Below are 20,656 nucleotides of genomic sequence, written 5' to 3'. Positions count from 1 at the left end.
ATACGAAGTGAAGAATATGAAGCTGTTACAGTCCGACTCTTTTCCTAGGTTTAATAACTATTTTATAATTAAAAAAAAAGAAATTTAAGTCACATTGTAGACCTATCTGAACATAACATTGAGACATTCGAACGTACCTTGAAGAAGTATATTCCAAAGAACTACATGAAAGTAAAGTTTGAGTTTGCAATCTTTTGTCTCTTGTCTGCGTAATTGAAACCTTAACTGACCAGCTTCTACGTATGGTCTGCTCAGTAATCTTCAGTGAGTGATTGCTTCATGATTTCTGCTCTCTCTCTCTTAGGTCTGAATATCCAAAACACAGATATTTGATATTGCCACAAAAGTACTGTAAATTGTAATGACATTATTTAATGTAATGGAAATAAATATGTGAGAAGAAATTGACTAGCTTTGGAACTTAACCTACGAGCTCAAGCTATACTTTATGGTGCTGACTGCAGATACTATGTGAATGATTGTAAAATACAGAAATCACCTCTCTGATACAAAACTACTATAAGCAGTAATTTTTTAAGCATTTATTTTATTTTGATTATTTAAAAATTGGAATGAATAGTTTTTGCTTTTAAAAATTGAACTGAATGATGTTTAAATGGTCCACAGATATGGAAAGTTGAGACATACCTTTTTATGGTAACATAGAGCAAGGCCATAAGGGTAATGGAAGATCCCATTGTAAAACAAGAGAGCTTCATGAGACCAGTGTTTCACAATACTTGTCCACAATTTGCAGCATCAGAATTTGCTTGAATACTGAGTAAATGTGTAGATTCCAAGGCCAAACCTTAGAGCCTGATAATGTATCTTTTTCAAATTCCACATATGATTTTGATGCATAGTAAGATTTTAAAGAAATTACAGTAGGCATTCTTGGATGAGGAATTAAGACCAGCAGCTATGTACACAAGCATCCTTTTCAGCAATGATTCTGAAAAAATAAGCCCCCAAATGATAAGTTGCACCAAGAAAAATCAACTCAGCCTATCCCCTGCAGTAAACAGCTACTAAGTTAAATAGGCACTGGACAGCTGCAGTGTAAGAGCAGGTCCCTAATAGAAAGGAGATTGACAAGGTAAGTGCCATGTTCATCCCAACACTGTGGGGACAGTGAAAACCAAGCAAAGCACTGTGATCCTGCTAAGCTCAGAAGGCAAAGATAAGAATGCGGAGTTACTGGATCAGCCAGACTGTGTGTGACAGGGTGTCACAGAACAGTAAACTGCATGAAGCGACACAGGGAGAGTTAATAAGTTTGTGTGGAGGTTGGCCACCAGCCCTTGACTGAATGCTAGGATGCAAAAGCACGGGGAAAGACGGAGCAAAGCTTACCCAAGAATCATTGCTAAGGGGTTGAGAGCATAACTAAGATACTAGAGGTCAATAAGTGCTGGATGACATTTAAGTTCTACCCAGCTGGAATAGAAAGACTTTGTTAACTCCCACACCATCAGCTTAGACTCCACAAAGGCTAATTTTAGGAGCTGAGACCACTCTAACCCTGCCTGAACAAAGTCTGAAACCAAGCCTTGAAAAAAGCTACAGACGAGACAGATTTGAAGGTTGAATCCCTCCGAGTTAGAGGGGCTTATTAAACACCTTAGGTTTTCCACAGATCCACCTTGATGAAGTTTAACGTAATTATGGTAATTGAACTGCCAATGAACCACATTCTATAGAGGAAGATACTATAACCCAAAGTCCTTACCTTTTGTCACCCTCAATGTCCAGTATACAATCAATATTACTAGCGTTGCAAAACCAAACCAAAAAAATCTGTTGCCATTGAGTTGAGCAAAGAAACAGCAAAAAGTGACTTACAGCTAAGAAAAAAAAAATCAGTCAATATAAACAGAACACAAATATGCAGATGTTGGATTTAGCAAAGATTTTAAAGCAACTATTACAAATATGGAGCCCTGGTGGTACAGTGTTCAAGAGCTCGGCTGTTAACCAAAAGGTCGGCAGTTTGAATCCACCAGCTCCACTCTGTCCTGTAGGGTCACTATGAGTTGGAATCGACTCAGTGGCAGTGGGTTTGTTGTTACAAATATGTTTAAGGACTGCGAGGAAAATACAGTCTTAATGGAGGAACAAATAGGGAATCTCAGTAAAGAAGTTTAAACTTCAGAACAAGAACCACATGGGTATTGTAGAAATGAAAAGCACAGTAACCAAAATGGAAAAAAAAATCATTCAGTGGACTTTACAGCAGATTGAAGATGGCATAAGAATAAGTCAGTAAACTTGGAGAGAGACCAATAAATAACAGCCAGTTTGAAGAACAGAAAGAGAAACCGATTGGGAAAAAATGAACTGAGCATCACTGACTTGTTGGACACATCAAGTGGACTAAGCTACTTGTAATAGGAGCCTCAAAGGATAGGAGACGTCAGAGGAGAGAAGCAATATTTTCCAAAATGAGGGAATATAAACCAGTTTCTGTTGAGTCATCTCAGACTCATGGCAACCTCCTGGGTATCAGAGAAATACTGTGCTCCGTAGTGCTTTCAATGGCTGATTTTTCAGAATGCAAATGGGGAAGAAAAATATATTTAAAGGATTAATGCCTGAAATATCCTAATTTGATGATAAACAGAATTATAGATCCAAAAAACTAACTGAAGCTGGATAAATACAAAGAAAACCAGATGCCATTATAGCACAAACTGTTGAAAATCAAAAATGAAGAGAAAATTGAGTAAACAGCTATAGAAAAAGGCATATTACTTAGAGGTGAACAATGGTATGAATGAATATCAACCAAGGAATATGTTCCCTATAACCAGAGGAAAATATCTTTTCAAATTGAGGGGAACATAAAGCAGTAGCTGTCGAATCAACTCAGACTTATGGCGACCCCATGTATATCAGAGTAGAACTGTGCTCCATAGGATTTTCAATGGGTGATTTTTCAGTAGATCACCAGGCCTTTATTCTGAGGAACCTCTAGGTGGACTTGAACCACCACCCTTTCAGTTAACTGTGTGCACCAACCAGATACTCAGAGGGAGAATATAGACATTTTAAAAATAAATTTAAGCTGAGTCAATTTGTCAACAGCAGACCTACATTACAATAAATAATAAAAAATGCGCTTCAGGTTGAAAGGACATGATATCAGACAGAAGCTTGAATTTACAGGAAGGAATAAAGAGCACAGTAATTGATAAATCTGTGGGTAAATGTATAAAAATATTTTCCTTCTGTTTCAATGTAAAGGACAGAAAATAACTCAGGATAGTGGAGTTCATAAATATGTAGTAAAATGTGACAAAAACCTCACATGATGGTGGTCAGATAAATGAAATTGTTCTGTTGTGAGGTTCTTATATTTATGAAGTTTTAGCATTTATACCTGTAAGATGTAGGAAGATAAAATACCAGATACAAAGTTTGAAGTGATAGAATATTGATTCTAAAAGTCATTGATAAATTAAGGGTGTATATTATAATCCCTATAGACAATAAAGAGATAAAAAGGAATAATGGGGAGAAAAACTCAAGCCTCCAAAAAGAAAGAATATGGTCAACAGAGCTGAAAGCAAAAATAAAACAAACCAGGGGACTAGCAGGATGTCACCTTAAATCAGAGATATCAGAACTGCATTAAGTGAACTAAACATTCCAATTAAACGTAGAAGTTGGTAGAATGAATTTAGAAAGCACAGTCCAACTCTATGCAGTCTACAAGAAATACTTTAAATATAAAAGCACAGATAGGTTGGAAATGAATGGGTAGAAAATATTGTTGAAACAGTAACCATAAGAAAGGTGGCTATACACCCACTCCTGATTTATGGACATGGTTAGTTTCCAAAGACCAGGTCGTTATGCGAAACTGGCGTTATGCAAGAGTTGTGGGCCGTGTCCCATCTTGAGTGCCAGTGTCCACCCCCCTTCCCCACCGTGCCTTCCCCACCTGCCACCTCCTACTGCGCACCCTGTGTGGGAACCCCACTCGTCCTTCGTCTGCCCCGGCCTCGCAGCCCCTTTCCTTCTCTCCCAGTTCCACCTCTTCCCACTGACTTCCTGGCACCTTTGGGCCACTGTCGCCCTGCACCCTCCGTGGCCAAAACAAGAAGTCTCAGACGAACAGGAGAAGGCCTCCCACTGGCTGCCGTCCCTCATGTGGCCCGGTCATTAGCAGGGCCTCCAGTATATCATTGGGGGTGGACTGTGGAGGGTGCCCTGGGCCCATCTGCGCCCCACATGGGGCCTGGACCATGAGAGGGACTGCCTGAGAATTTTTGTCAAAGTCACTTTAAATGTGAAACATTGGGTAACAAGATAGTCGATAAGTGAGGAGTAGGTGTACACTCTGACAAAGTTGTCTTCAAGACAAGGATTGTACAAATATGAAGAACATTATGATAAAAGGAGAAATTCATCAGGAGGACATAGAATCCAAGTAAGGTATGTAGCTAATAACAAACCTTCCAAATACATGAACCCAAAACTGACCAAATTAAGAGAGAAATAGTCAGACCACAGGAGATTGAACACTCTTTTCTCAGAAGTTGATAGAACGAGTAGAGAAAACATCAGTAAGGGTATAGAAGATCTGACCAATCTTACCAGTTACCTGTAACCTAATTGACATTTACAGAGCACTGCATCCAAAGTCTAAAGAATAAACGTTCTTGTCAAGTGAACATGGAAATTCATGATTGATCACATGCTGGTCTGTGAATTGACTGTTTAGGTCAATTCTGTTAAGACTATGAATTGACTGTAAAGGTTTGGAGAAAATGTCAGTGTTTTGTGTCGATGAATTCTATCAAGAAATAATATGTAAACTCTGCAAACTTTCAAAAAAAAATAGAGAACAAAATGCTACCCAACTGATTTGATGAGGTGCAAATAACACTGATACCAAAAACTTTTCGAAGACATTACAAGAAAAGAACATTACAGACCAATAACCCTCATAAGTAAAGATGCAGAAATCCTCAATAACAGATTAAAAAATCAAAACTAACAATCTATAAGCAGGATAATGCATCATGAGTAATTTAGGTTTGTCCCTGAAATGCAGACATTCAAAAACCAATTTGACAACATAGCAACTTTATTTAAAATAGCCCCAAAGTGGAAATAACCCAGATTTCCGTCAACAAGTGAATGGTAAAGAAGTGTTGGAATATGCAAGATTAAAGAAAATTACTCATAGATGAAAATGAATAATCTGATGACACATGCATTAATATAGACAAATCTCTCAGACTTTATGCTGACAGAAAACTACACAAGTATATACTGTAGGGTTCCATTTATATGCAATTCTAGAAATGAATCTCGAGTAACAGAAATCAGATCAGTGACTTCCTGGACTGAAGCGAGAGGGATTGTGGGGTTGGATACCTGGGGTGGAAATAACGTACAGTCATGTATCAAGTAACTTCCATAGTGCATTCTGTGAAGTAGGATGTTATGTGATTTGGACATTGTGTGAACACTGTATTATATACAGGCAGTCCCCGGATTATGAATGAGCTCTGTTCCTAAGTCTGCCTTTAAGTCGAATTTGTACATAAGCTGGAAGAGTTAGGTAAGGTTCCTATCTAACGTCAGTCAAATGTTTGTCTTAGTGTATAGCATATGGTGTACCTTTCTGTGCATAAAAACATTAAATAAACACTTCAGGGACACTAAAACATCTTTAATGTAATAATACAATAATAATAATAATAATGTTTTGATGCCCATCACAAAGTAGCACCGTTTGTTATTACGAACCACTGTATCTCAAATTTTTAATACAATAGGCTTTACCGGGATTTGGACCACAGACGTATATGCAGTCTGATGTTGCCTGAAGAGGGGATGTTACGTGGAGCATGACTGTATATCATAATTTGGGTTGCGGTTACATGGGTTGTACGCATTTGTCAAAGCTGATCAAACTGTGACTTAAAATCTGTACATGTTATTTGTATGTAATTTTTGCCTTGATATAGTTAAGGAGCCTTGGTGGCCTAGTGGTTAAGGGTTCAGCTGCTAACCAAAAGATCAGCAGTTCGAACTTACCAGCCGCTCCATGGGAAAAAGATGTGACAGTCTGCCTCCATAAAGATTACAGCCTTGGAAACGCTATAGGGCAGTTGTACTCTGCCCTGCAGGGTCGCTCTGGGTCAGAATCAACTAGAGCAACAGGTTTTTATGGTTAAAGTTAAAGATAAAATAATAAAGAAAAAGGGCCACAATCATTTAAAGTAGAAAAAGAAAATCTAAACAGTTGGCCTCGGACCTCTTGTTCACAACTCAAAGTATTAAAACACAGAATGTATTTCTTTTTTCAGTTGAGAATTTTTTTTATTTTTTTTATTGTACTTTAGATGAAGATTTATAGAACAAACTAGTTTCTCATTAAACAGTTAGTACACATATTGTTGTTTGACTTTGGCTAACAACCCCATGACATGTTAACACTCTCCCTTCTCAACCTTGGGTTCCCTGTTAACACCTTTCCTGTCCCCTCCTGCCTTCTTGCCCTTGCCCCTGGGCTGTTGTGCCCCTTTAGTCTCATTTTGTTTTTATGGGCCTGTCAATCTTTGGCTGAAGGGTGAACCTCGGGAGTGAATTCATTACTGAGATAAAAGGGTATCTAGGGGCCATACTCAAGGTTCTCCACTCCCTGTCAGGCCAGTAAGTCTGGTCTTTTTTTATGAGTTAGAATTTTGTTCCACATTTTTCTCCAGCTCTGTCCAGGACCCTCTATTGTGATCCCTGTCAGAGCTGTCAGTGGTGGTAGCCGGGCACCATCTAGTTGTACTGGACTCAGTCTGGTGGAGGCCGTGGTAGATGTGGTCCATTAGTTCTTTGGACTAATCTTTCCCTTGTGTCTTTAGTTTTCTTCATTCTCCCTTGCTCCTGAAGGGGTGAGACCAGTGGAGTATCTACGATGGTTGTTTGCATCCTCTCCTGTTTCTCTTTTGTAAAACCAATGTTTTGGATTTTGTTGAGCATTGCTCTGTGACCCAGGATGTGGTCTGTTCTGGAGAACATTCCATGTATGTTGGAAAAGAATGTGTACTTTGCAGCTGTTGGGTGGCGTGTTCTATACATGTCTATGAGGTCATGTTGGCTGATTGTGGCCTTTAGGTCTTCTGTATCTTCGCTGAGTTTCTTTTTAGATGTTCTGTCCTTTACTGAGAGTGGTGAAGTCTCCTACTATTGCTGTGGAACTAGCAGTTTCTCTTTTCAGTGCTATTAGAGTTTGTTTTATATATTTTGGAGCCCTGTCATTGGGTGTGTAGATGTTTATTATGGTTGTATCTTCATGATGGATTGCCCTTTAATCATGATATAGTGCCCTTCTTTGTCTTTTATGGTAGATTTTGTTTTAAAGTCTGTTTTACCTGAGATTAGTACTGCCATTCCTGCTCTTTTATGGTAGCTGTTTGCTTGATACATTTTTTTCCATCCTTTGATTTTTAATAAATTTATGACTTTGTTTCTGAGATGTGTCTCTTGTAGATAGCATATTGATGGATCCTGTTTTTTAATCCATTTCTCATTCTCTGTCTCTTTATGGGTGCATTTAAGCCATTTACGTTGTATGATTATTGATAGGTGTGAGTTTACTGCTGTCACTTTGTAGTGCTTTTTTTTGTAGTGCTGACGTTTTCTTTGTTCCTCTTACTTTCCTTTGCTGTATTCCATTTGTTTGTGGATTTTTTTTTTCATTTCTTTTGTTTTTGTAGATTTTGTTTTTACTGAGACTTTGTTTTTCTTCTTTATTTTGATGAGTAGGTTTGTTAACTTTCTCTGTGGCTATGTTGAAATTTATCCTTATCTTCCTAGGTTTGAAACCAGTCTATTATCACTTGATATCACCTTGCCTTCCTCTCCATTAGGAAGTTCTATACCTGCACCATTTATTCCCTAGGAAGGGGTGGAGGCTGAGTGGGGGTAAGAAGGATGGGGGATGGGAAAGCGCATATCACTGGTTACCAGTTGTTCTGTCTCCTGCTGCGGGCTCCATGAAGCTGCTTTCCCATAATCCCTGTCCTCTGATCTCCAACAGGAGTCCAAGATGGTGAATCCATGCTGCGTTAGCTGTTAGGGGACCTCTGCGTATATTTCTCCTCACTATTCGTTCTTTGTCATTTTCTTATTCCATTTGGTGCTTGGCTGAGTTCTTTATCTCTTCATTAGATGTTTAGGGTTCCAGAATTGATGTTTGTCTCTGTTTTACTTAGTTTTTGAAGTCTTTGCTGCGTGGTGCTTCTGTCTATAGCACCATGTTAGCTCCGCCTCCCCAAATATATGTCTTTAAAAAATTACTTAAAGACATACCCCAACACACAAGAAATGAACATAGCTTAAGTATTGAAGGATGGCAAAGTTGAAACATGAGAAAATAAAGGTCTTCCTTTACTTATTTGTAACTCATACTCATGAATTCAGGCAAATTATGTATATGCTTTTATTCAGCAGTCTCTACAAAAACACATTGCGGCAGGATTTTTCTTCTTATTTCCTCTACTGTTTTAGCTCGATTCTTAACATAGGCTTAAGTTTCTTGGGCTGTCCTTTATCCTGCTTTTAGATGAAGCCTCTATTTGTGTTAGATAGTCCTGTAAAACAAATGCATAGTGCTGTTCTTTTCCAGTAATTGTTAATAATTGCTAAGCAATACATAAATTTAGACATTGTTCTAAGAGAATTACTCAGCAAGAAAAAAAAATGATAGCTATATTGAACAAAATAAGTCATGTTCATATTCCAAAAATGGGATTATTATTAAAGCAGGAAGGTTTATAAACCTCCTAATAGCAGATACCTGTCATCAAGTTCCATTTTTCTCATCTAACTAGAACCTAGAAATATTATTTTCTTAAATATCTTTAACATTTAGTATATGAAGCATGAGCTCAGCTGAATTTTTAAAAGTGAGCAGAAAAAGACCTTAAGGAGATATACAAAATGGGTGGTATGATTTCAAGGACCTTTTTTTTTCTTTTTTAAACTGTCCCAAATTTTCTAGAATAAGGACATATTTCTGTTAAAATCAAAGACGATACAGTTAAAATTACATGTGTGCATACATATGTACATACCTTAAGAAAGCAAAAACCCTGGCAAGAAATGCACTTTTGTTAATCTTAGTACATTATAAGCAATGGGGCTATTTTGAGGATGTTTTCCTTTCATCTACTTTTATTCATTTCCAAAAGTTTCATAAAGAGTATATTAAAACTACTTAATTTTACTTTAGTTTCAAAAATGCATGCATCATGTAGCATGGGTGGGTAGAGGGAAGGGATTGCTGTAATGAAAAGCTATTACAGCCCCACTGGTCTGGGAGGCAGGAACAGGCTCCCTCTCCCCACCATTATCCTGTCCTGTGCAGCTTCCTCGTTTCTTCATTCTGTGTGTCTTGGGTCAAGTTTAGCAACCTCTTACTGTTCCATCTCAATTCAGAATTTTTATCTCATAATAAGTAAAGCATCTCCTAGTCAGGATCCTTCCAGTTTGTCGTTTCCATGTGACTATTACAGAATGGCCCTTTGACAACTTTTGACTGCATTGTAAATGAAGTAGAGAAATGCATGTTTTCCTTTGTTTTGTTTTCTCAGCTAAAATCATTTTTTCGCGTAGTGGATTGCAGTAGGTGGCAATTGCAACACTTGAGTTCTGTACACCAGTTGTAGCAAGATCATGAAAAACTGACAGGTACAACCCACGGTGTTTTGGTTCACCTGGTAGGAACACGCCTCATTACTTCCGCAAGCTGTTAAGCTGATATAAAATTTTTTGGCTGATATTAAATGTATGAAATCCCTCCCCCACCCTGAGCATTAACTCCTGCTTTCTACTGGAGATGAGCTTCCGGCAGGCAGACTGGGATTTGCTGGAATGTATGAAACCTACATTGTGCACTTAAGCTGTCTTCAGAGATCCTTGCCTGTGTAGGAGGTTATCTGTTCAGGAAGGTCTACCAGCGTACAATTTTCACATTGTTTTCCTAAGAAGAGGAAAGTGCAGATGTTCCTCGACATGCTGGTCCTTCCTACTCAGCCTTCTCTGAGACATTGTACTCATGCTCCAGGGCTTGTAACTGCAGAGAGCAGATAACGGTGTGTCTTGGACCTGTTAGTAGGGGAGTAAACAACTTGCAGATAATAATCTTAGCCACACATTTTTTCCCCCTTTTCCCAGTCTATTCTCCATTTACCTTGTGTATTAAAAAAAAAAAAAAGCCAAGCCACTTGCTGCCCAGTCAGTTCCGACTCAGGACGACACCCTATGTGCAGAGTAGAATGGCACTCCATAGGGTTTTCAATGCCGTGGACTTTTGCAAGCAGATTGCCAGGCCTTTCTTTTAAGGCACTTTAGATGAGTTCAAACCACCAACCTCTTGGCTAGTAGTCAAGCACTTAACTGATTTCACCACCCAGAAACCCCTTACCCTTCGTACACCAAAAAACCTAACCCCATTGTCGTGAAGTTGATTCCGACTGAGAGCAACCCTATAGGACAGATTAGAACTGCCCCAGAGGGTTTCCAAGGAGCGGCTGGTGGATTGGCTGGTGGATTTGAACCGCCAACGTTTTTGGTTAAAAGCCAAGCTCTGAACCAGTGTGCCTTCAGGGCTCCACCCTTTGTATAGGAGGGGGCATTTGAATACTGCAGAGACCCCATGAACCTGTAAAGTAAACATTAAAAAGACATTATCTCCTTCAGCTGCATAGTTAGAGAAAATATTTTTTCCCAATTGTAGAAAATATTTTTCCAGAGGAAACTTACATCAGTCTGACAGTGAAATGGAAGGCTTATCAGTGGCCCCTGAGCAAGAAGGCAGTTGAAAGCAAAAGGAGTAAAACGTTTCCTTTAAAAGGTCACGATACTGAAGGCTAAAATGTGCCCAGAGGGTTATGGAATACAACGTGATTTTACAAAGAAAAAAGTTGTTTTTCTTAGTAGGGAAGTGCTTTTTAGCCTACTTACATTTTTAAAAAAGTAATTAAAAAATGATTCTATAAAATAGCCCATATTATTTGTTCATTTAAATATTGTGTATTACATACTGGAATTCAGTATGAAATTTTAAGTTGTAGTTTTGAAGTACTATTTTAATAACTGAAAAAATGATAGCATATCACAGCTTATATATTTGAATCAGTGATGAGTGGTATGGTGAACTCAACAAAACACTCAAAAATATTACTGGTAATGAAGTCCCATACTATAAGACTACTGTGAATGCAAATACTGGTACTAAAATGCAATGCATATTGATAACTAAAGGCAAATCACAAATGCAATAAATTATAATGAGTTCTTATATGGGTAGTAGCAGTATGTGTAGACAGATCAGTACTTCAGTACACCTAGTATCAAATACTTACAGAAGTAATCAATCTGAAGGCATTCCAATGCTGTGCTCATAGATGCACCTGAAGCAAATGTTTTACTGAACCTTAGAACATAAAAGAAAAAGGTAACAATGAATGAATGTTAATAAACTCTTGCTTGAACCTCTAGTGTTGCAATATTCCCACCTTTGTTTTTGAGCTATTGGCCATAGAATTAATACGTTTAAATGAAGAATGTTAGGAGGATAACCCAAACCCACCTCTGGCTGTTTTGTTTTTTAACAAAACTTTAGAATGTGATGCTAATCTCTTTTCTATGATGCTTTTGTAGCCCAGCTCCAACCCTAACCTTCACATTGATTTATCGTCCCTCATATCACTTGCCCTTGGTGAGACACCTTCCATATAAAATCCTGGAGCACTGATACAAAGATTAAGTTGAGGTAGGGGAGGGAAAGAGACTCATAAAATAACAAAAATGATAAATTACCATACTTTTTTATTAAGTGCTGAAGATCTTTTTGTCAATTGCTAGCAGTGTAGAGAGGTGTAAGAAAAAAATATACCTGCAATAGGAAACTAACCCCAGGAATTCCAGGAAACTGGAATATACTACACATAATTTTTAAGGATGTATGTGTGTGTATTTTATTTTTTGCTAGATTATGCTGACTGCTGATGAAGCTTGAAGTGGGAAGAGTCAGCTACTACATCACAGTACCAATAAATTTGTACCACATCTCGGTACCAATTTATAGTGAGCACAAATCTCAAATCAAATTATTATACATACTGAACATTCATTAAAATTTATAAGCAAACAAATATGAAAAAAGCAATTCATACGACTCTTCGGAGGCCCAGGTCTCTAGTCTTTAGAAGTCCTTACCTTGCATCAAAGGTTCATTCAAACAAATCAAAATACAGAGATGCAAGAGTCTGTCAACTTTGTAGTCAACAGAACCCAGGGCTCTTGGTTAGTGTTTTAATTTCCTGTGGCTGCTGTAAGAAATTACTACAAATTTGGTGGCTTAAAAACAAAAGAAATTTATTCTCTCACAGCCTCTGGATGCCATAAGTACGAAATCAGTGTCAGTGGGCTAAAATCAAAATGCCCACAGCACTGCTCTCCCTTTGGAAGCCGTAGGGGAGAGTCTATTCCGTTGTTCTCCCAGCTTCTAGTGGCTGCCAGCAGTCCTTAGCTTGTGGGCATATCACTTCATTCTCTGCCTACATGGTCACATTGTATTTTCCTCTTCTGTGTGTCTGTATCAAATCTTTTTCTGTGTCCATTTTCGAAGGATACATGTGATTGCATGTTACACCCATTCAGATAATCCAGGACAATCTCCCTTTTTACAAATAAATTAACATTTACAGGTTCCAGGGATTAGGGCCTGATATATTTGGGTAGGAGCTTTAGTAGTGTAGCGGTTAAGAGCTCGGGTGCTAACCAAAAGGTCAGCAGTTCAAATCGGCCAGCCGCTCCTTGGAAACTCTACAGAGCAATTCTACTCAGTCCTATGTGGTCACTATGAGTCAGAACTGCTTTGACGGCACCTAACAGCAACATATTTGGGTAGCCATTATTCAGCCTACTGTATGTGGACACAAGAATTTTGGGAATTTAGCCTAAGGAATCATCACTACCAGTACAGTGTAAAGACTTTGCTGGAGTCTTAGAGTGGGGAGTGACTTTAAAATATTTCATCCAATCCACACATCCTGAGTAGCTTTAATTTTTCGAATAAGCACATATTTCCAACATTAATTCTGCCATTCAGCAGGCCCAAGTTTTCACCAATAACACTCATTTCCTAAATTCCAAGTGATAATTATGAAAACGCGGTCACTGATTAAAAATGTAGAACAGAAAATTTGATGTAGCTACCTTTGGAATGTGACCATTTTAAATAAAATGCTAGGTGACCAAACTCAATTTTATATTCTTAATTAGTGTGTTGGCTGATTAATCACTGTCTGTACTTTTTTCATTTGTATCTTTTTTTGTCATCTATTTCTTAACACAGTGATTTATTTTGTTCAAGAATCTGAGATTTGGGCAGGGCTGGGTGGGATGGTTTTGTCTCCTCCACTTAATGTCAGCTGTGGTGACACCCTGGGTGCTGGAGGCTCCACCTTCATGATGGCTCGTTTATAGGACTGGTAAATGGATGCTAGTTGTCAGGTGGGAGCTCAACAGAAGCTGTTTTCTGAAGCCTTAGTTTCCCTCCTCATAGCTGTCTCCACTGTCCGCTTGGGCTTCCTCACAACATGGAGCTGGGTTTCAAGAGTGAGCATCCCAAATCAGCAAAGCAGAGGTGCATGCCATTTTTATAATGTAGCATGGAAAGTCACATAACTGCAATCCATTTGTGCTGTATTGGTTGAGTCAATCACAAAAGACTACGGAGCTTCAAGGTGATGAGAAATAGTCTTACCTCTCAGTATAAAATAATTTGTCAACATATTTTAGAATTACCACAGTCTATCCTCTGGCTATAATTTTTTAATATTTTTTCCACATGCAAAATACACTCACCTGCTCCCAGATCTCCCAAAAATGTCATCTTTTTTCAGTTTCAGACTGTGGCTGGAGATCCAAAATTTCCTCAACAATATCAGGTTCAGTTGTGGATGAGGCTCCTTAGGTGCAGTTGCTCAGATATAGCTCCCAAGTACAGTTTCTCTTTTTAATCTGAACACCTGTGAACTAAAGAAGGAAGTTATATGCCTCACACACACAATATACAAATGGTGGGTAAGCGATAACCACAATAGACACAAACGTTCAAAAAGATGGAAAAAGGAAAGGACACAGCAGCCCATAGTAATTCTAAACCATCCAGAAATATGTTGACATGTCCTTGATTACGCTCATTTTTACCTCCAGAGGATTGTTCTCTGGCCCCAGGGTCTGCCTGCTTCCTGCCATCATGGTTCCAGAATCCAAAGGCCTGTTTATTTTGCAAAGACTCTATTTCAACCCAACTTAGTATAATTCTTTTTAAAACCTTTATGTATAAATACTTTTTATGTATCAATTTTTCATCTGCTCCTTTAGACAAAGATCACACCCACACATTTCAACATGGGCTCTTCTGTGTCTTGGACCCTCTCTGAGACAGCTGAAAAACAACCACCTTAGATTCTTAGAATCCCTAAGGGTTCCACGAAAGGGGCTGCGGTGCACACCCTTAAGATCCTTAGACAATCTTTTGACCTTCTGAAAGGTTATTTGAGGTACGACCTTAAATCTTTCTGAATGTTTGATATGGAAACTTAGAAATCCATTCATGATTTGATATTTGCATGGAAGTCATTTCTTAATTTGAGAATTGGTTGCTCTCTGGAGAAACCGGGAATGAGAATTTTTATTTTAACCTAACAAATCTTGTTGTTGTTAGGTGCTGTCAAGTCGGTTCCGACTCATAGTGACCGTATGTATTACAGAACAAAACACTCCCCAGTCTTGTGCCATCCTCACAGTCGTTGTTATGCTTAAGCCCATTGTTGCAGCCACCGTGTTAATCCATCTCGTCGAGGGTCTTCTTTTTTGCTGACCCAGCACGGTACCAAGCATGGTGTCCTTCTCCAGGGGCTGGTCCCTCCTGATAACATGTCCAAAGTACGTGAGATGAAGTCTTGCCATCTTAGGTCCTTTTTATTTAACAATTTATTCTTTACTTCATTTCCCTCATCTTTAAATTCAGAATGATTAGTATTCCAACCTTTAAGTTTCCAGTAGGTGCCAGTCAGGTAGTTATGAATAAACTGAGATACTGTATGTGAAGCTGGAAAGTATGATGAAAACTTGTCATCATATGACCAGTTTGATGAGATTCTTGTCTCTGCTGATAGTTATGATGTTTCTGTGTGAATGTAAAATAGACGTCCGTCGTGAGATGAGGCAAGTCTACGATGGTGGTTGAGATGAAAGAACGCTATAATGCACAACGAGCTGTGAGCTGTAAAATAAAGATGGGTCTAGACAATGAATAACTCCTCCTTGAAAAACCTAGCAATAGGTATATTGGGCTGTATTATTCCCTAGAACCAGTCTTCCAGTCCCTTTGTTAGTTGGATGCGTACAAGATGTTTCATCTAGTGATACAGTATGTATGGATTCATTCACTTTCTTATATAATCTTCCTGTCACCTTCGGCCTCTAGAAAAAGCAAATCTTGTCCATCCTTACTGGCTGTATGTTCTGCTTCCGGATGAGATACATCCATTGAGTAGACACTGGAGTCCTTACCACTAGTTAATGAATATGACCATGTGACTTAGATACCCATTAGAATGTTGTCAGTATTATTTTTGATTATATCTTGGATCTAAACTCAGTCTAATTTGACCTTTCAAGTTGTTTGGTATCTTTCTTACATAGCCTTCGTTAATTAGCACGTTTATCATAGTTCCGGTTTTCCTTTTCAGATTTTGACCTCTTGTCCCTCCTCCTTTCCTTTGATTTTTCTCTTTTGTACAATATTTTGTTAGAAAAAAAAAAGAGATAAACTTGCTTATTCAAGCCAAAGAGGACTTATTTCTTTATAGATCTTTGAGAGATCATCACACATACTTTTTATTAGTTAAAATGTATTAAATTTAAATTTATGGAACTTGATGTTTCAGGTGCCTGCATTCCCTTTCCCTGTATACAGTGCTTCTGAGTGATTCCTTGATGGTTGATTCTCATTTATTTTGCACAGGCTCCATCATCACCTTCTTCGCCCACAGCTAATGAACCAAAATATGAGAAGCGCTGGCTAGACACCTTGTCAGTTCCTCTGTCTATGGCTCGAATCTCAAGGTACAAAGCTGGAACGGAAAAATTAAGGTGTGTGACCATTGTCTGAAATGGGAAAAGCTGGTGAATCGTGTACTTTTGCCAGTTCTTAATAGTTCATTGACGGCTTCAAAGGGTTTTGACTTTATTGTTATGAAAGTGCATGTCTTCTGGTGATTTTTACCACTTGTGAAAAAAAAAGTTAAATATCAAGGGAAAATAAGAAAAAATAGTCAGAAAACCAGCAGATTTATTATTAGGAATAGGTCTGTCTAATCGTGAGATGACTGTTATTTGTTTTGAAGCCTAGTCACTAGAATAAGAAATTCTATTTTCAGTTTCAAATGTTCAGAGAAGTAGGTTAAGAATTAGAAGACTTGCTTTCTTATCTAAGTTGCACTTGATTTAAGAAAAGTCATTTAAACTCCATGGGCCTCATATTCTTCATTAATGAAATGTGAGGATAGAACCAGCACCAGTGTTAAATAAATGTGCACAGTTTTTGAGATTGGTTAATTAAATAATTTTGAAGATTTATCTCTAAAGGTTTATGTTTCTATAACTTTTTGATAGAATCAAAATATATTGCTATAATATGTTTTCTTTGGCTAATTGTACTATTTAATAACCATCAAAAGGCTAAGACCTAAGTATATGGTGAATTTCCTTTCTTGGGTTTTAAGACATGTGTAGAAAACTGTGTGAACCATTTGTCTGCTTAATTGTCAGGAAAGGAAAACTTATTATTTTTTTTAATCGAGCCTTGTCCTTGAAAAGTGGGTGGATAAAGGGGAAAAGTAGACAGTGAGGTTCTCTTCACTGGCCCTTAAGTGAAAGTATGGCTAATAATACTTCGGACAGACAGTGAAAATTTGATTTTAATATGAACTGATACTAGTTGCACAGCCAGTTACAATGAATGTACATGTATATGGAAGAATGGTTAGCATACCATCGCATGAACAGAAACCCTAAATTTGATTTTTAAATGTGTGGTTATCCTTGGGAAACACAGATAGAACTGGTAACTTGTGGAAAGCCAGAGAGGCGGATAGATAGCCATTTCTGAATTTAATAGTATAGGTAGTCCCTGACTTAAGACATATTCGGTTATGAAGAACTGCACTTAGCCAATGTGGTTTTTTGTTCTGTACATCTTACGATTAGTAGTATGTACTGCATACAATGTTGCAGCATGTAATTTGCTGATGTTATCATTCTCAGATGTAATGTTTTCAACCAACAAAAACAAATAAAGAACGGATTTATAAAGATACTGATAATAAAAGGCAATAATAATGAAAAAAAAAAAAAAAGAGGTATTCAACTTACACCAGAATCAACTTACAACAGAACAGAACTCCGTTGTAAGTCTAGGACTACCTGTATAACAGAATGTATTAGTCATCTGTTTTCACTGCCATAAAATCCTTTTAACATGTCTGCGTGTGTGTGTGTGTGGTGGGGAGAGGAATTTTATACAGTTTGTTTCTTTGGTTTGCAGTTGGTTTATTTAGGAACTGAGTAGAAATTTTGGCATAATGTCTGTTTTGACAGACAAGGAAATATTGTCTGGTCTGATCTCTGTCAGTGTGTTTGAATTAAATAGGTTCTTGAAAGACAGAGCCATTGAACTTCATCAAGCGCTTACTAGCCCATCTGCCATCTAAATGTGATGAAGAAAAGATGTGCTCTTCCAGCGTCAGCCTTAAAGATGAATGCTATTCATTTGTCACAGGCTGTGCCCTGTCCTCCCCCTGACACGGTGTCTACAGGACATGAGATGAAATGTCTCCTACACTAGAGGAAATGATGGCTCTCTCTTGGAATTATTAGCTAAATGCAGATTTTACCAACCATTTCGGCAGCTTGAGGATGTTTAGAGACATGTGGATTATTCTTGGCGACAAAAGATTTTGACCCATCAAGCCATCCATAAAGCTATCTTTAAGATAAATGCTGTGTGTCTGCAAAAAATTACATGGAAAGCAAGAAGGTGGTATATTGTATGAGCCAGTTACTGCTCCTACCCTGTTTTTTTTTTTTTTTTTTGTATTAGAAAAATTATCAAGCCCTCACGACAAACTGAAAGGTTTCTAATTTTTCACAGGACAAGAATATGTTGTTTAATGAAGGCAGAGACACCACTTTGTCGACTGTTTTTTCATGATTTTAAGCAGGGTTTTGTAAGGACCAAAACCAAAAAAAACTCACAAACTCATTGCTGTTGAGTCGATTCCAACTCATAGTGACCCTATAGGACAGCGTAGAACTGACCCACAGGGTTCCTAATGAGCTGCTGGTGGATTTCAACTGCCGACCTGTTAGTTAGCAGCCGTAGCTCTTAACCTCTGCACCACCAGGACTCCACAGGAAAATGAAGAAAGCAAAATGAGTAAGGACTCAAACTCTGAACAATATCTGTGTTAAAGACTTCGTTTATAGGCTGAAATAACACCAAGTAGCTCCTTCCCACCTGCAGACTCCTTCAATCATATTTTGAAATGGAGCAAAAAGAGACATGAGCATTTTGACCTGAACAGACGGAATTCTAAAGCTCCTGTATATTTTCTCCTGAGGAATTCACGGTTTGGGAAGTATAAGGAACACATTTCAAAAATGACGACTTTATATAATTTATTTTTTCAAGTGTTAAAACAAAAGCTGTAAACGATAGCCTAGGAAGAAATTTTAGGCAGTGTCTTGTAGTGGTTAAAAAAAAAAAAAAAAAAAAAAATCAGTAGGTTGGAAGTCAGCGCACATGGATATGTTCTGCCATTTCCGGCTTGTGTGACCTCAAGTGTATCTCCCCCATTTATGGGTCTCCTTTTTTTTTAATCTGTGAAATTAATTGGACTGGATAATTTTAGCTTCCTTAGTTTTCTGAAAGTTTATTTTGAAAAAAGATTCTCCTAAATAGTAGGCACATATTTGAAACTAATTTGCATATAACTATTTAAATTACACAAATTAGTTTTAATCAGTATGACTGTTTTCGTTTTCCTTTGCCTCCAAAGCACTCGAGAGCACTGCCAAAAGCTCTTTCGCTCTCTTTATTGTCAGATGGAGTTTATTCTCAGGTGGTTTGTGAGACATCGAGAGACCCTGCTCTGCTGCGCCATAACTAGGGTGCAACACGGCAGATCTGCCACGTACGCTCAGGGCATCCCCAATTTATAAAGAGCCAGGAGGCCATTAGAAAAAGGGAGCTAATATGGATTGCTCCATAAGTAACACGTCCTGATCAGAGCCAAAACACGCGTTAGTACATGCAAAATATCTTACTTACAATGTGGAACGGACAGTACACAACAGATGGCAGTCTCTCTGGCTTAGAAGCTGCCCAGGCAAAGAAGATGACTTCTCCATGCACACCCCACTTTGTGTCCTGGGTTTAGAGACTTAAATGGGACAGTTACCTGACACACCATCCCCCCTGGCTTCTGGAACTGTCCTGGTGGAACTCTTTCACACACGCCCTTTACTTGGCATCGTGGCTGAGGGACACAATGGAGGCCTACCTTCTGCTGGTCTCCCCCGGCCAGGTAGGTCTGCTGAGGTGGGCTGTAAGCTAATGCTCTGCATGCCCCACTAGCACCATAGCTGAAGAGACAAAGGAAATTTCCTCTCCCATCTGTTTTATAATTCCAGCTGTCTTATTCATCTAGTGCCACTTTATCAGAAATACCACAAGTGGATGGCTTAAACAAAGAAATTTATTCTGTCACAGTCTAGTAGACTAGAAGTCCAAATTCAGGGTGTCAGCTCTCGGGGAAGGCTTTCTCTGTCAGCTCTGGAGGAAGGGTCTTCTCGTCAGTCTTCCCCTGGACCAGGAGCTTCTCGGTGCAGGAACCCCAGGTCCAAAGGACGCACTCTGCCCCTGGTGCTTCTTTCTTGGTGGTATGAGGTTCCCCCCAACTCTCTGCTTCCTTCCCTTTCCTTTTATCTCTTGTAAGATAAAAGATGATGTAGGCCACACTCCAGGTAAACTCGCTTTACATTGGATCGGGGATGTGACCTTAGTAAGGGTGTTACAGTCCCACCCTAATCCTCTTTAACATAAAATTGCAATCACAAAATGGAGGCCAACCACACAATTCTGGGAATCATGGCCCAGCCAAATTGATACATGCATTTTTGGGGGGACATAATTCAATCCATGACACCAGCCTACTGACTATTGTATCTTGTTAACCCTGCTAACAAACATCAGGCCTGGGAAGGGGATGTTGTTTTGAGGCCTAAAGATGCCAGGAAAAGTGAAAACCATGGCCAGCTGGCTTATTTGAAGAATTGCCTCCTCACATAGTTCTTGGGTTAAATGGGAATTATGCCTTTATATAAGGTATATGTCACCATTAATAAAGATTAAATCATTGGCTACACCATATAGAAGAAGTTTATTCAAGAAGAATTTGTTTGAGGAGCCTATCTTCAATTAAACTAAAACAGACATAAAAGCAGCAAGCATGTTCAATAAGAATATTAGCTTACTCTTTGCAAAAACAGAGCTTTAAAATAA

The 20,656-nt window shown here is 38.5% G+C and overlaps 1 protein-coding gene across 1 annotated transcript in view; it reads left to right on the top strand.

Annotated features, from left to right (window-relative positions):
* Positions 1-20,656, top strand: part of SNTG2 (syntrophin gamma 2) — a 315,981-nt gene that overhangs the window by 116,642 nt on the left and 178,683 nt on the right. The window contains exon 8 of the mRNA XM_023728305.1: positions 16,058-16,185. Within this exon, the coding sequence (XP_023584073.1) occupies positions 16,058-16,185 (128 nt within the window). The remainder of the gene's footprint in view (positions 1-16,057; positions 16,186-20,656) is intronic.

The sequence above is a fragment of the Trichechus manatus genome, unplaced genomic scaffold (genome assembly GCF_000243295.1).
Source record: "Trichechus manatus latirostris isolate Lorelei unplaced genomic scaffold, TriManLat1.0 scaffold00023, whole genome shotgun sequence".
Taxonomy (NCBI): domain Eukaryota; kingdom Metazoa; phylum Chordata; class Mammalia; order Sirenia; family Trichechidae; genus Trichechus; species Trichechus manatus.
The sequence above is the reverse complement of the archived record's forward strand: the minus strand, read 5'-3'. Positions and strand labels throughout refer to the sequence as shown.